The 15,365-nt window shown below is 45.6% G+C and overlaps 1 protein-coding gene across 1 annotated transcript in view; it reads left to right on the top strand.

The window, feature by feature from the left end:
• LOC130130991 (H(+)/Cl(-) exchange transporter 5-like) overlaps positions 1 to 15,365 on the top strand; it is a 64,583-nt gene that overhangs the window by 18,893 nt on the left and 30,325 nt on the right. Inside the window, exons 3-5 of the mRNA XM_056300851.1 lie at positions 2,822 to 2,991; positions 9,054 to 9,153; positions 10,400 to 10,587. Coding sequence (XP_056156826.1) covers positions 2,822 to 2,991; positions 9,054 to 9,153; positions 10,400 to 10,587 — 458 coding nt within the window. The remainder of the gene's footprint in view (positions 1 to 2,821; positions 2,992 to 9,053; positions 9,154 to 10,399; positions 10,588 to 15,365) is intronic.

The raw sequence follows: 15,365 nt of genomic DNA, 5'->3' as shown, positions 1-15,365 counted from the left end.
TGTGAGAGACAGAGAGACAGAGAGACGGAATCCCTTAATTTTTCTAGGACATCTCTGAGTTCATTTGTCCTTTAAAACCAGTCTGATCAGTCAGCCCAGTTGAGTAAATCTTCCTGCCCTAAAGCACACCCTTTATAATAGTGAACCATTTGTCTTTGTTGTCTTCAATCCATTCTTGCACAGCAACAGAGCAGACCGGTGCTTACCTTCCTAAGTATTACAGTCATGTTGGAAAGGCCACTGCTGTTAATATAGCCAGGGTTGTATTTGGGAACAAGATGTTGAATATATCCCTTTTCTTTTGGCAGGCGGCACAGTGGTGCAGTGGTTGGCACGGTGGCTTCACAGCAAGAAGGTCCTGGGTTCGAGCTCTGGGGTAGTCCAACCTTGGGGGTCGTCCTGGGTCATTCTCGGTGTGGAGTTTGCATGTTCTCCCCATGTCTTGGTGGGTTTCCTCCCACAGTCCAAAGACATGTAGGTCAGGTGAATCGGCCGTACTAAATTGTCCCTAGGTGTGAATGTGTGTGTGTCGGCCCGCCGGCCTGTCCAGGGTGTCTCCCCGCCTGCCGCCCAATGACTGCTGGGATAGGCTCCAGCATCCCGCGACCCTTGTTGGGATAAGCAGCTTGGATAATGGATGGATGGAGAACCCCCGCCTTCCCCCCCCGACCTCATAACGTTGGGCACAACTGGAGAGCTAGTGAGCAACCTCTGTGTTGCGGCAGACTTTTTAATTTCAGTCTAGCATGTCGTGAATGTTCTCATTCATCCAGGTCATGGTTATCCAAAGGAGTTGAATCAAGTGCAACTGGACTTGGTATATATCGGATATATACCAAGTCCAGTTGCACTTGATTCAACTCCTTTGGATATTCAGTCTAGCAGATTCCAGTTTAGCTTGTCAGAGATGTTTCCATGGAAAACGTTTTTATAACAGGGGACCCTACGTGACATCCAGCGCTCAAGGTTGGGTCCACGTTGTCGAAGACTCCGGTTTTTTGGTCGTGGAGAGAAAATGATAGAAGGAGATATTTAGCATAGCTGAATGCTGTATTCACCGTGTAACCGAAGGACAGAGATAAGCTCTAGCCATCTGCCTTCGCTGGCTTTGCAGGCAGTAGCTGCTGTATCCGCTATTCGGTCTGCGCTATTCCGTTTGGACCAAATTTAGTAAAACTCAGTGTTCCTTTGTCTCTCCTGCAGGAAGCATACCCATGAGCCCCCCCCCCCCCACCCTGTCATCCAGATTCTCATTTAGCCCTCCATTAATGCTCAGATGAAAGACATAACCACTCGGGTGATTGTCTTGGGCCCGGAATGAGTCCGCTTGTTTCACTGGGGACTATTGTGTGGCGTGCACAAAAAGCCAAAATCAGATGGGGGCTCAGCTTCCTGTGTCCTGCTCTGGAGGAGAGCCGTTTTCTTCTGGACATTCTTTCCGTTTATTTGATATGCTTATTGTTGCTGAGCACAACCCCGTATATGCATCTTTTCCGTGTGCACCAGCTGGTTTGTTTGGTCTGCACATTGTGGCTGAAGCCAGTTTTATTGCCTATTGTAGTTTTTTTTTGTTGCTCCGTTTTGCCTCAAATGCTCATCAATACAGGGGCATTGTTCAGATTGGTGTTATCGATATTGCCTCACGAGCTTACAATGCACATTGTTCACTGAGGACTTTCTTTTTTTTTCTGCCAAATAGCAACAATAATGTGGCCGCTGGTTCCAGCACTTTCTCAAGGCGTGTGCCCATGCCTGTAAATGCATCGGTGTGTGTGTGTGTGTGGGGGGGTGGTTGGTGGAGGCGCCTGTGTGTGCACGCATTCACATGGGTGTCTCATTCACCCTGATATGATGTCATCTCAAACTAACGTGTTCTTGGAAATGGTTGAAAATTAAATCAAATAAGGGTCCCTTCCCTGGATAATAGATGGGACATAAAGCCTCGGTTTTCAAGTGAGAAGCCTGACCTTCTGTATTCCAGAAAGCCTGTGTTAAATCATAAACATGTGTGCTGAGCTAACGGTTGTGTGGTAATGTAATGGTGCATTTTCCCCCCCAAAAAGAATATATAGTATCGGGGCATCTGGGGGCGTGGCGGTCTATTACGTTGCCTACCAACATGGGGATCACCGGTTCGAACCCCCATGTTGTCTTCTGCTTGGTCGGGTGTCCCTACGGACACAATTGGCCGTGTCTGTGGGTGGGAAGCTGGATGTGGGTATGTGTCCTGGTCGCTTCACTAGTGCCTCCACTTGTCGGTCGGGGCGCCTGTTCAGGGGGAGGGGGAATAGCGTGATCCTCCCATGCGCTACGTCCCCCTGGTGAAACTCCTCACTGTCAGGTGAAAAGAGGCGGCTGGTGATTCCACATGTTTCGGAGGATGCATGTGGTAGTCTGCAGCCCCCCCCCCCACATCAGCAGAGGGGGTGGAGCAGCGACCGGGACGGCTCAGAAGAGTGGGGTAATTGGCCAAATACAATTGGGGAGAAAGGGGGGGGAGAAATATGTAGTATCTTCATATATATAACTGTTCATGTTTTCCTATCAAACTGCACATTTTACACTGTCGTCTTGTTCCTGATTGAATTTTTGCCAACCCCAGCTGTGTGAATTCTGGCGCCAGTGTTTCAAAACATAGTCAGACCTCAATACCCCCCAGCTTTAGACAGATGTTTCATCATATTTACCCGCCTCTCTCCTTCCCGCTTATCTTCTCTCTCTCTCTCTCTCTCTCTCTCTCTCTCTCTCTCTCTCTCTCTCTCTCTCTCTCTCTCTCTCTCTCTCTCTCTCTCTCTCTCCCCCCCCCCCCCCCCCCCCCCAGGATGTTTCAATGGTAACAGTGGCAGCAGACCAGCCGGCATGAATGGCAGCGGGCCCAGTAAACTGGTCGACCCACTGGATGACCCGGTACCCGGGGTGGGAACCTATGAGGACTTCAACACCATAGACTGGGTCAGGGAGAAGAGCAAGGACCGAGACCGGCACAGAGAGGTACACTGTGTGTGTCTGTGTGTGTGTGTCAAGGTGCAAAACTAACACCCGCCAAATGCAGGTGATTTTTGGGCAGTAGCCGTAAAAAAAAAAAAAAAAAAAAGTGAAGCCCACCCGCCACTGTGGCAAGTTAAGAAAGTTTGTGGAGTTGCGCCCTTTTAAAATGTAGTTCTCGCAGAGGGCTAACCGTTCTCTCTGATTACATCTGATACGTTTCTCTTGTTCGCCCCACATGACTGGCTGATCTCATTTCGCACAACTGTGGCATCTCAAAGGTTGTTATTGCGCAATGCTCTTTGGCTTGCTTTGCGTGGGGTTTATCTAGTGAGAATGAGACTGAAAGTGCAAGAATGTGGCGGCATATATCAGGCGTGAACTAGCCAGCAGAAAGACATACTGAAAAAGCACAGGGGGAGGTGGCGTGTCACTGCCAGATAAGGAGACCACGTTAGGTCCTTCAACGAACCCCCCCCCCCCCCCCCGATATTTCTATGATGGGTCGTGACCTGATGAGGCTGGCTAGTCACGTGACTGGCTGGTTTCTCATTATTATCATAATATTCAGTGATCCAATAGGAATAATTTTCATTGGGAGGGACGAAAAAGGGCAGGATTAGGAACGAGTATGCGTATTAGAGGGACAGCTCAGGTCGGACGGTTTGGAGACAAAGCAAGAGAGGCAAGATTGAGATGGCTTAGACATGTGTGGAGGAGAGATGTTGGGTATATTGGGAGAAGGATGCTGAATATGGAGCTGCCAGGAAGAGGAAAAGAGGAAGGCCAAAGAGAAGGTTTATGGATGTGGTGAGGGAAGACATGCAGGTATCCATGCAGGTGGCTGGTGTGACAGAGGAAGATGCAGAGGACAGGAAGAGATGGAAACAGATGATCCGCTGTGGCGACCCCTAACGGGAGCAGCCGAAAGTAGTAGTAGTTGTTGTAGTAGTAGTAGTAGTACAATAGGAATAATTTGTTTGTATTTTATATTTGAATATCTGTTTGCCATTCCCCCATTACCTGCCTGCAGAGGTGGGACTGAGTCATTGTTTTCTAAGTCTCAAGTCTTGGCACTCAGGTCCCAAGTCAAGTCAGTTTTATTTGTAAAGCCCAATATCACAAATTACAAATTTCCCTCAAGTCAAAACAAGCGAGTGCCAAGCCAAGATTTACACATCCCAAGTAAAGTTCCAAGTCCTAAACTTTGAGTTTCAAGTCTGAATCAAGTCATCATGCACTTTAGGCCTGTCAGATAGCATTTGAAATTCGAATGTACATTCGAATTATGGTAATAATATTCGAATTTGAATATGAAAATATGAAATTCGATTTTTTGTAATATATTTTTTAAATATATTTTCCCCCCTTATTAATATTATTATTATTAATGCACACACGTTTAAATGGAAATAAATGATGGTTTCGTGAAACGTATTTTATGAAAATAAGCATAGCCTACATCCGTAGTAAAACCGGAAATTAAAAAGCTCTTGTCAGTTCCCACGCCGAGCGGGCGGGCTCATAGAACACAGGAAATGGCGGAATCCGAGAAGAACGTTGGCTGTGACCCAAGCGCTAGCACTAGCACTAGCACATCTCCTGCGAGAGTCATTCATACTCCACAACATCTGAGAAGTTACGTATGGAAATTCTTTGGGTTTTGGGCTGTTAATGGGAAAATCGAAGAGAGAACCCGTGACAAAGTTGTTTTGCAAAACAGCGACGCTGTCAGAGCCATCGAAACGGCCATAAGCCGACTGAAAGCAGCAGCCACACATTTCCACAAATCCCCGACCGACAAGTGCCTTCTCGAAGAGAAACAACGACTTCTGGGGTTGACACCCCTTTTGCTCATCAAGCCCCGTGGGTCATGGATAATTTACTATGCCTATGTTACTTACGGTAAATTCGTTAACACCATCTGGCCTTTTCCTAGTCAGATTTATTTTACTTGTATGTTACTTAGAGTAGGCCCTAGTTAACATCATCTGGCCTTTTCCTAGTCAGATTTATTTTATGTTTAGGGGTGCTCAACAACAGTTTTTGGACTAATATGTGCGGACAATGTGCTGGAGTTGTATGTTGTCATAAATATGCTGTTAATAAAAACACGGGCTACAATAGACTTACTCTCTCTGTATTGATTTTTGGGGGTGATATGCAAATTCAAGGTATTCGAATGCCATTCGAACCTCAGTGTGTAATATTCGTTATTCGTTCGAGGCCTATTTTTGGCATTCGTTCACAGCTCTAATGCACTTTTCATTGAATTTAACTCCATTCAAAGTTCCAACAGCAAAGTAATTTAATATACTGAATTCATGCAAATCATGAATCCTTTTTATTTATTATGGGCTGATTCAATGTGGATTTGCAATTATGGAAACAAAGAGTTCATTGGCCGCACACCTTTTAAAAGCACTTGCGTCTCTGGGTTTGGAGATCTTTTGAGACAAAAGGCTCAAGTCCAGATGAGGTAACGAGTTATTGGTGTTAAAGTCAAGTCTAAAGTCATCAAATTTGTGACTTGAGTCTGACTCTAGTCCAATTCAGGTGACTCGAGTCCACGTCTCTGCCTGCCTGCAACACTGCCATTTTAGAAATACTTCAATAAATACAGCAAGTACAGCTGGTTAAGTGTCGCTTATGTTTCTTTTTTGTTATATTCAGCTTTAATATTGAATATTAAAAAGTGGCTTATTAAAAACTGTGAGCAGCTTGTAGAAGTAGTGGATCTACCAGACACAATGGCTTTTGCAAGAAAAAAAAAAGTACATTTTCACCGTGTGTGTGTGTGTGTGTGTGTGTGTGTGTGTGTGTGTGTGTGTGTGTGTGTGTGTGTGTGTGTTGGCACTAAATCAGACTAACAGAATGACACTTAAGGGACCTTTGTACCACCGGTCTATGCCGTTGGGTCCCACAACAATTTATGGCGCTTATAGGTTCAGAAAGTATTTCCACTGTAAGTAAAACAGCTGTCTAACTGGGGCTGCTACTGAATAGGCACATGGTATCGGTCTCGTGAGGCGGAGCTAGTTATGGTTAAATGTCACAGATTACTTGGAGATGATGCTCCTGAGTTACGTGTCAAAGGTTAGTCCCCATCTTCAAATAACTCGTTGCAGATTCTTTAGAAACTGACAACAAAATGCTTTTTGAATTGCCTCCAGAACAAGTGGGCGGCATGGTGGTCCAGTGGTTAGCGCTGTCGCCTCACAGCAAGAAGGTCCTGGGTTCGAACCCCGGGGTTGTCCAACCTTGGGGGGTCATCCCAGGTTGTCGTCTGTGTGGAGTTTGCCTGTTCTCCCCGTGTCTGCGCAGGTTTCCTCCTGGTGCTCTGGTTTCCTCCCACCATCAGAAGGACATGCATGTTAGGGTTAGTACGCCTGTCTGTGCCCCTGAGCAAGGCAGTGGAAAGAAGAAGGGGAGTTAGTCCCCGGGTGCTGCACGGCGACTGCCCACTGCTCCTAGCTACACCGCTAGAGGAAGAATTGCCTTCACAGGGATTAATAAAGTAGTAAAAAAAAAAAAGAAAGAAAAGAAAAGAAAAAAAAGTAATCCAGTCAGTGACTGCATCGTGGACAACTGACGAGGTCAAGCACTAGTTGGTGTTTTGGAGGAGGAAACTCAGCAGGAGCTGGACTCGCGAGTTCAGAGGATGTATAAAATGTGTTCGGTGTTTTGGGATCACATTAACGGTACATGGTGCCGGATGCTGTTCCTGGCCAGAAAACTGCAGCAAAGCTGGCAGTCCAGATTCAACCGCAGCGTCGTTTGAGGACGAGCAAAATGCATTGCCTTTTTCAAGACATAAGTGGATGTAGTAAATTGGATGTAGTAAATTCAGATCAAGAGATTGTGTGGTGTGCTACATAACTTGTACCAGACTGTGAAATATTTGAGGTTGATTTCGTCTTTGACATTTGTGTTGAATTTTCAGTCGTACAGTTGTTGATTTATTGACTTGTAAGTTGATTTATTTTAGATTCTTAGTTGTCGACATTTTGAATTTAAATGTTATTTTTTCAATTATCAAATTGTTTTTCTTTAATCATCAATGTTAAAGTGATTAAAAAAAATTTTTTTTTTGATCATCAGTATTAAAAGGGGCAACATGGTGGCATAGTGGTCAGCACGGTCACCTCCAAGCAAGAAGGTCCTGAGTTCGAGCCCCGGGGTAGTCCATCCTTAGGGGTCATCCTCTGTGTGGAGTTTGCATGTTCTCCCCGAATCTGCATGGGTTTCCTCCCACAGTCCAAAGACATGTAGGTCAGGTGAATCGGCCGTACTAAATTGTCCCTAGGTGTGAATGTGTGTGTAGGCCCTGTGATGGACTGGCGGCCTGTCCAGGGTGTCTCCCCGCCTGCTGCCCCGTGACTGCTGGGATAGGCTCCAGCATCCCTGCGACCCCGAGAGCAGGATAAGCGGCTCGGATAATGGATGGAATGGATGTCACCAGCGAAGGGACATTTTAACACCAATATGCACAGATCTGAGTACGTGCCTTTAAATGTGAAGAATACAATGCAGTAAACAATATTTACAGTAAGCACAGTATAAATTACAATAGATTCTACCTAAACAGCTTGTGGCAAAGCAGATTTTTTTTAACTTTTTTTTGGAAGGAAGGAGTGGAGAGGAGGAGGGTGTCCAAACCTGGACAAAATGGAATAATTACTTGGCAGAAAGTACTATTTTACCAAACTCTCATAACCCATAATTGTGGTGAACTATATCATCACAGGTATGAAAAGCTGGTTTAATTGGGGTTTCTTCTATCACACCGTGGCTGAATCAGCCTGTTGTACTAGTATCTAAACGCAGACTAAAATGTCTATCCATCCATCCGTTATCCAAGCCGCTTATCCTGCTCTCAGGATCGTGGGATGCTGCAGCCTACCCCATCAGCCATTGGGCAGCAGGTGGGGAGACGCCCTGGACAGGCCGCTAGGCCATCACAGGGCCAAAACACACACACACACACCTAGGGACAATTTAGTACGGCTGATTCACCTGACCTACATGTCTTTGGACTGGGAGGAAACCAGAGCACCCGGAGGAAACCCACGCAGACACAGGGAGAACATGCAAACTCCGCACAGAGGATGACCTTGGATGACAACCCCCCCCCCCCCCCTAAGGTTGGACTATCCCGGGGTTCAAACCCAGGACCCTCTTGCTGTGAGGTGACCGCGCTAACCACTGCACCACTGTGCCGCCCAGACTACAATGTATTTTTTTGTATTTGTAAAAAAAAAAAACAAATGGTGAAGGTGTGGATGTTGGGGTCTGATCATTTGTGACGCTCCTGCATGCTCAAATACTGTGAAAACCGACGTTCGGGACTTTTCCTGCTCACTTCAAAGTCAGTTGTCGGCTCTTGCACGGTGTGAATAGAAATGGTATAAAACTATTTGGTGGGGTGCCTCTGAAGTAGTTTATTCATTGTGTAGGTTTTAGTTCTTGCACCGTTAACGTCTGCATCACGGCATTGTTTTGAATCCTCTTGCTGCTGCAGGGTTGAGTTTCGCCAGAAAGATATTCTCTCACTGATGACAAAGTCGCCGAATGAGTTTTAGCCACTGCAGAAAAGACAGGAGAGAGTTTCAGGAGAAGGAGAGGGGTGCGGCACAGGTTATGGACCTGGTTTTGAACCCAGGAGAACTAAGTCTGAGATGCTTTTTCTCTTACTAAATCCCCGTGGAAAAATGCTACGCCACATAGCTTTTTACATCTTCAGCATAGCAGGTGAATGTGGAAGAGTGAAGGAGGTAGTAGTGAGTTTGAGGACGAAGCAGTGTTGTACCTACCAGATATGGCGGGACAAGCTCGTGTATTACCTTTGCCAACAGATACCAAAGAATCGGAGATAAAACTGAGGTACCACCATGAGTTGATCTCTGGGGTTCAGAGTGGTCGAACACCGACGCAATATCCAGTGTCATTCTAGGTGTTGTTGTTTTGAACTGTCGTATGGTATCCGGTGTGCAGTCTGGATGAGCTGTCAGGACACTACTTGTGTGTTCTTTAAAATCCCCCCATCTGTCCTTTGCTCCCCCCCACAGATCACCAATAAAAGTAGACAGTCTACTGTGGCTCTACTGCACAGTATCAGCGATGCCTTCTCCGGCTGGCTCCTCATGCTGCTGGTGGGACTCATGTCAGGTAAAACACACACTTTCGCTGTCGCTCTCTCTCTCTCTCTGTCTCGTTCTCACGCTCTCTCTCTCGCTCTCTCTCTCGTGCTCTCTTGTTCTCTCCCGCTGTCTCTCGCTCTCTCGCTTGCTCTTTTGCGTTCTTGCGCGCTCTTGCTCTCTCTTGCTCTCTCTCGCTCTCTCTCTTGCTCTCTCTCGCTCTTGCGCTCTCTCGCTCTCTTTCTCACTCTCTTTCTCGCTCTCTCTCTCTCTCTCTCTCTCTCTCTCTCTCTCTCTCTCTCTCTCTCTCTCTCTCTCTCTCTCTCTCTCTCTCACACACATGCATACTTACGTGCATACACTGACAATCTCAAAACACACACAAAAATATGTAGACACTTGTACACAGGCCTATGTACATACAAGCACAAACACATACGCACATACAAGCAAAAGATAAATGAAAGATAAATGGCTGCTTATATTTCCATGAAATATACAAAACATAAAACTACACATGATATTCGGTGGATGATTGTATCAAAGAACTCTAATATTATTGGAATATATATATTGCTATAAGCAATCATCAGCTGATGATTGCTTATAGCTTGAAACTGGCTTGTACTGTCTCATAGAAAATGTACTTGACTAACTGGATTATATATATATTTTTTTTTCTTCCCCAATTTGGGAGGCCCCATAGGAATGGAAGCCCTGGCCCCGGCAGTATTAATGCCATTCTCAGTCCATTAAGCTACACAGGACCAAATAAGTCATGGCTTCAAGTAACCTGGAGTACACTAGGGGGCACAATGACCAAAGACAAAAACAGACAGAATCAATATCAATTTGACTTTCTCAGTGCTCCGGTAGAACTTGATTGTTCAAAAAGAAATATGTGTGTGTATAAAGAACAGACATGCTGCCTGCCTTTTATAGCATTATGATAAAAAGTGCTTTCACCCTGTCTGCATCTGCTTAGCAGCTTCTGTTCCTTTCTCATCCTTACAGAGTATGTAAAGGAAAGAACTGACTAGAATTATGGTCCTTGGCAATGATCGTTGTTCTGTTTATCGTCAGAAAGTGCACAGTTATTGAGGTCCATGATATGTTAAGTCATTAGTTACTTATAGTTTTTCTTACCCTTTTGATATATGATGATGATATGTACGACTCAATTGGACAGTGATGTGACAGGAAAACATAGTTGAAGCAAGGTCATCCCCCAAACCCAATCCCATCTGTAAACTAACAACCCTTCTCCCCCCAACTAGGTGCTCTAGCCGGTGGTATCGACATCTCTGCACATTGGCTGACAGACATGAAGGAAGGGGTGTGTCTTAATGGCTTCTGGTTCAACCATGAGCACTGCTGCTGGAAGTCCAATAAGATAACGTTTCAGGAGCGGGACAAGTGTCCCCAGTGGAAGAGCTGGGCTGAGCTTATCGCAGGAACGAGCGAGGTAAGATGGTATGGTTGGTATCACCGCCATAATACACATACATATAAATATATACCGATCAGCCAAAACATTACGTAAAACCACTGACAGGTGAAGGGAATAACATTGATTATCTCATGACATCCCACAGAAGAGCTGCTGTAGCTCAAAATGCTGAAAAAGTTAATGCTGGCTATGATAGACAGATGTCAGAACACAGTGCATCACAGCTTGCTGTGTATGTGGCTGCATAGATGCAGACTGTTCAGAGAGCACAAGGTGACCTCTGTCCACTGCCGAAAGTGCCTACAATGGGCACATGAGCATCAGAACTGGACCATGGAGCAATGGAAGAAAGTGTTCTGGTGTGATGAATCATGTTTTCTTTTACTTCATGTGGACGGCCGGGTGTGGGTGTGTATCATTTACCTGGGGAAGACATGTCACCAGGATGCTGTGTTGGAAGAAGAGAAGCCGGCAGAGGCAGTGTGATGCTCCGGGCAATGTTCTGCTGGGATGCCTTGGGTTCTGGCATTCATGTGGATGTTACTTTGACATGTACCACCTACCTAAACATGATTACAGACCAGCTACACCCCTTCATGGCCACGGCATTCCCTGATTGCAGTGGCCTCTTTCAGCAGGATAATGTGTCCTGCCACACAGCAAAAGTTGTTCAGGAATGGTTTGAGGAACATGATAAGGAGTTCAAGGTGTTGCCTTGGCCTCCAAATTCCCCAGATCTCAATCTGATCAAGCATCTGTGGGATGTACTGGAAAAACAAGTCCGATCCATGGAGGCCCCATCTCGAAAGTTACAGGACTTAAAGGATCTGTCTTGGTGCCAGATACCAGAGGGCACCTTCAGAGGTCTTGTGGAGTCCATGCCCCAATGGGTCAGAGCTGCTTTGGTGGCATGAGGGGGACCTAGACAATATTAGCCAGGTGGTTTTAATGTTTTGGCTGCTTAGTGTGTATATCTATCTATGTGTGTGTGTGTGTGTGTGTGTGTGTGTGTGTGTGTGTGTACACACAGTAGGGTCTAAAAGCCTGAGGTCATGTCAGAAATCTATGATATTTCCATGTAAACCTGGAAATAATCAGAAAGTTGGAGGGTTTAGAAACATTTACAAACATAACAAGTTGTGACATTGTTCACCTGTTATGAATATGGCTGTGCCTCAATCTTCCAACAGAACATTACTCACTATGTAGCAGGGATGGCTGGTCTAAATTGGCTAACAGGGCTAAGCCCTCCTATGTTTTTACAATCAAGATGAGAAAATTATTATTTAAAAAAAACCTTAGAACAGATTGTTTTAAATTTTGGTGGAAGCTAGAGCAGGACCAGCACCAAATAGTCACAAGAAAAACACAGGATATGTCTAAATGGGCTTATTTTTACAGACCAAACACAGTAGCATCAGCTTCCATTCATCTTAATAGTAAATGAGTGACAGGTGTCGTGCCACGCCTCCTTGATTTACTGATCGTTTTGGCTAAATTCATTCAGCCCTCAGGTCGCTGACTTTTGACTAATGACAGCGGGTGTGCAGAGTAACAGTACGTATGGTGAGACTTGACCAATGACAGTGTCTGTACAGAGTAACGGTACATACAGTGAGACTTGACCAATGACAGCGGGTGTATAGAGTAACGATACGGACAGTGAAGTGCTACTTGTGCAAGAGTGGGGAGGGGAAGGTGAGCGGGGGCGTTAGCATGAACGAGCTGGATTACTTACTTGATCGTCCATTTTCTTCGATGCCTTTGGAGGAATAACTGGAAGTGAAGAGACTGGGGACACATCATCCAAACGATGTTCAAATAAAACCACAGGATGAACAACACAATAATACGTTTGTGTTACTTGGTTTAAACAAAAGGACTGACTAATGGCAAATGCAGCTAAGAATTCCCTTTTCTGTTTCCCATGCTAACTTTTTGGAGGAGACAAGGCTTGGACCCAACAGGGAATTGTGGATTTGAAACATTTATCCAACAAAATTAGAAAATGTGTATGTGTGAGACAGAGAAAGAGAAACGGATACAGAAAGAGTTTTTCGGCATCAGGCCATTCTTGTGGGTACCTCTCTATAGGGTTGTTGTGGAGCACTTTATAACAACTTTATAACAAGGTATATAGTGTTGTTGCTGTAACTTGGCATCTTGGATGTGATGCTGCTGTTGCTGCAGCATGAACTATTGATTGATATATAATGCGTTTGTTAGCCCACCCACCCAATATCACCACCAGCCATCACTGCTAAGTAGCATTGTGATAGTGGGAAATACAGCATCAGAACTAAATGAAAGTGTCAAATTAAGATAAGATGTACTTTATTAATTCCCGTGGCGAAATTCATCCTCAGCATTTAACCCATCCTAACACACACACTGGAAGAAGTGGGCAGCCGTGTAGCTAGTAGCAGTGGGCAGCTGCAGCGACTGGGCACCAACTCCAGTTTTTCTTGCCATTGCCTTGCTCAGGGGCACAGACAGGAGTATTAAACCCAACATGCATGTCTTTTTGATGGTGGGAGGAAACCGGAGGAGAACATGCAAACTCCACACAGAAAGGACCTGGGACGGCCTGGGGTTTGAACCCAGGACCCTCTTGCTATGAGGCAACAGTGCTCACTACTGGACCACTGTGCTGTTATTCAAAGCAAAGAGGGGCTTTCTCAGTGTCAATCATGGCTAGACTGAAGGTTTATAAGTGGGCAGTGCATGGCACCCTAAAATGCTTGGCAGAAACTGGATCAGTTGTATCCAAAGCACGATCACGCAGACCAAAAGGCACCACACCATCAAAAGATCAATACTTAAGGCGTGCGAGTATTGTAGCAGTCTATTCTGTTGCCCACCAACACAGGGATTGGCAGTTTGAATCCCTGTGCTACCTCTGGCTTGGTCGGGCGTCCCTACAGACACAATTGGCCGTGTCTGCAGGTGAGAAGCCGGATTTGGGTATGTGTCTTGGTTGCTGCACTAGCGCCTCCTCTGGTCGGTCGGGGGCGCATATTCAGGGGGGAGAGGGAACTGGGGGGAATAGCGTGAGCCCCTCATGCGCTACGTCCCCCTGGCGAAACTCCTCACTGTCAGGTGGAAAGAAGCGGCTGGCAATTCCACATGTATCGGAGGAGGCATGTGGTAATCTGCAACCCTCCCCAGATCGGCAGAGGGGGTAGAGCAGCGACCGCGACGGCTCAGAAGAGTGGGGTAATTAGCCGGATACAATTGGGGTGGAAGGGGGGGATCCAAAAAAGATCAATACATCAAGCTTTGTCCCCTGAGAGATAGAAAAGCATAGTCATCACAAACAGAATTTGCTGAATAAAGAACGCAACCAATCAGCAATCAGCAAAAGGGCTGTCAAACGAAAGCTGTCTGGTGATGCTCTCAGAGGACGCGCAGCAGTCTCCACACCACTTCTCAGGAATGGGAAACAAGGCCAAACACTTGGCGTGGGAAAAGACATACCAGCATTTCACAGTGGATCACTGGAAAGAAATCCTGTTTTACTTTTGAATCTAGGTTTTGAGATTGATGGCAGTAACAGAAGGGCACATGTAAGGAGACGAACAGGAGAGAGATTGATTCCACCATGTATCAAACCAACATTGAAACATGGTGGTGGGAATATTCAAAGTCTGGGTGGTTTTGCCTCCTCTGGAGTTGCACACCTGCACCAAGTCAGCTACACCCTCATAAAGGAAAAGCACCACCCCATTCCTCACAGACATGCAGTACCCTCTGGTTTGCATCTTTGTGGAGAAGGATTCGTACTGCAGCAGGATTATGACCCCAAACACACCTCAAAGCTGTGCAAGAACTACTTGAAGACCAAGAAGTGCTGACTGACATGGACTTTGCTCCACGGTCACCTGACCTCAACCTCATTGAACAATTATGGGGCACTTGAGGACGGAGAAAGCGAAGCGTTCTGTGTTATCACAGGATGTTCTGTGGAACATTGTCAGGTCATGCTGGGACAGCATGGCTCGTCAGGTTCTGCACAAACTTGTGGAGTCCATGCCAGCTCGAGTGCAAAAGGGGGGGTATACCAAATACCAAGGGATTCTTAAATTCATGTACATTTTTCAAAGATTCAACTTTTCACTCCAATTGTTGATGATTATTATCATTTGTAATGAAAAATGTGTTATTAAATGTGAAAATAATGCAAAATAGAGGCATTTTCACTGGTAGTCTCAGACTTTTGGACCTCACCGTTGTGTGTGTGTGTGTGTGTGTGTGTGTGTGTGTGTGTGTGTGTTTATATTTAATATTTGTGTGTGTGTATTTTTCAGTGAAATGAATTAGTTGTATGTTAACATGACAAGTCAGGTTTATGTTTTCTAATCACTGGGACTTGGTATGACTTTGGTGCACTCCCTCAAAAATCTTTGGGGTATACATTCACACACACACACACACACACACACACACACACACACACACACACACACACACACACACACACACACACACACACACACGAGCACGAGCACACACATCTCTGTGGATTGGCCTTGGCCCCAGTTATCGTCTACATGTCAATTCATGTCACTCTCATTACACAAAACAGCGTCTCTTTAGTTCCACCTACTGATTATAAACTGTCATGACACGATACGAAACGCCACACTGCTTACTGGCCGAGTCCTGCAGGCTCCGACACGATGATTTCCATATGTATATTTAAACCTTAAGGTAGGCTTATTGTGACTCTTAAGGGATGCAAGGTAAATGAAAGGCAGATGCTGGATCATTTAAAAGACTTTGTGCCGTGACAT

This window comes from Lampris incognitus, chromosome 20 (assembly GCF_029633865.1).
Source record: "Lampris incognitus isolate fLamInc1 chromosome 20, fLamInc1.hap2, whole genome shotgun sequence".
NCBI lineage: Eukaryota > Metazoa > Chordata > Actinopteri > Lampriformes > Lampridae > Lampris > Lampris incognitus.
The sequence above is the reverse complement of the archived record's forward strand: the minus strand, read 5'-3'. Positions and strand labels throughout refer to the sequence as shown.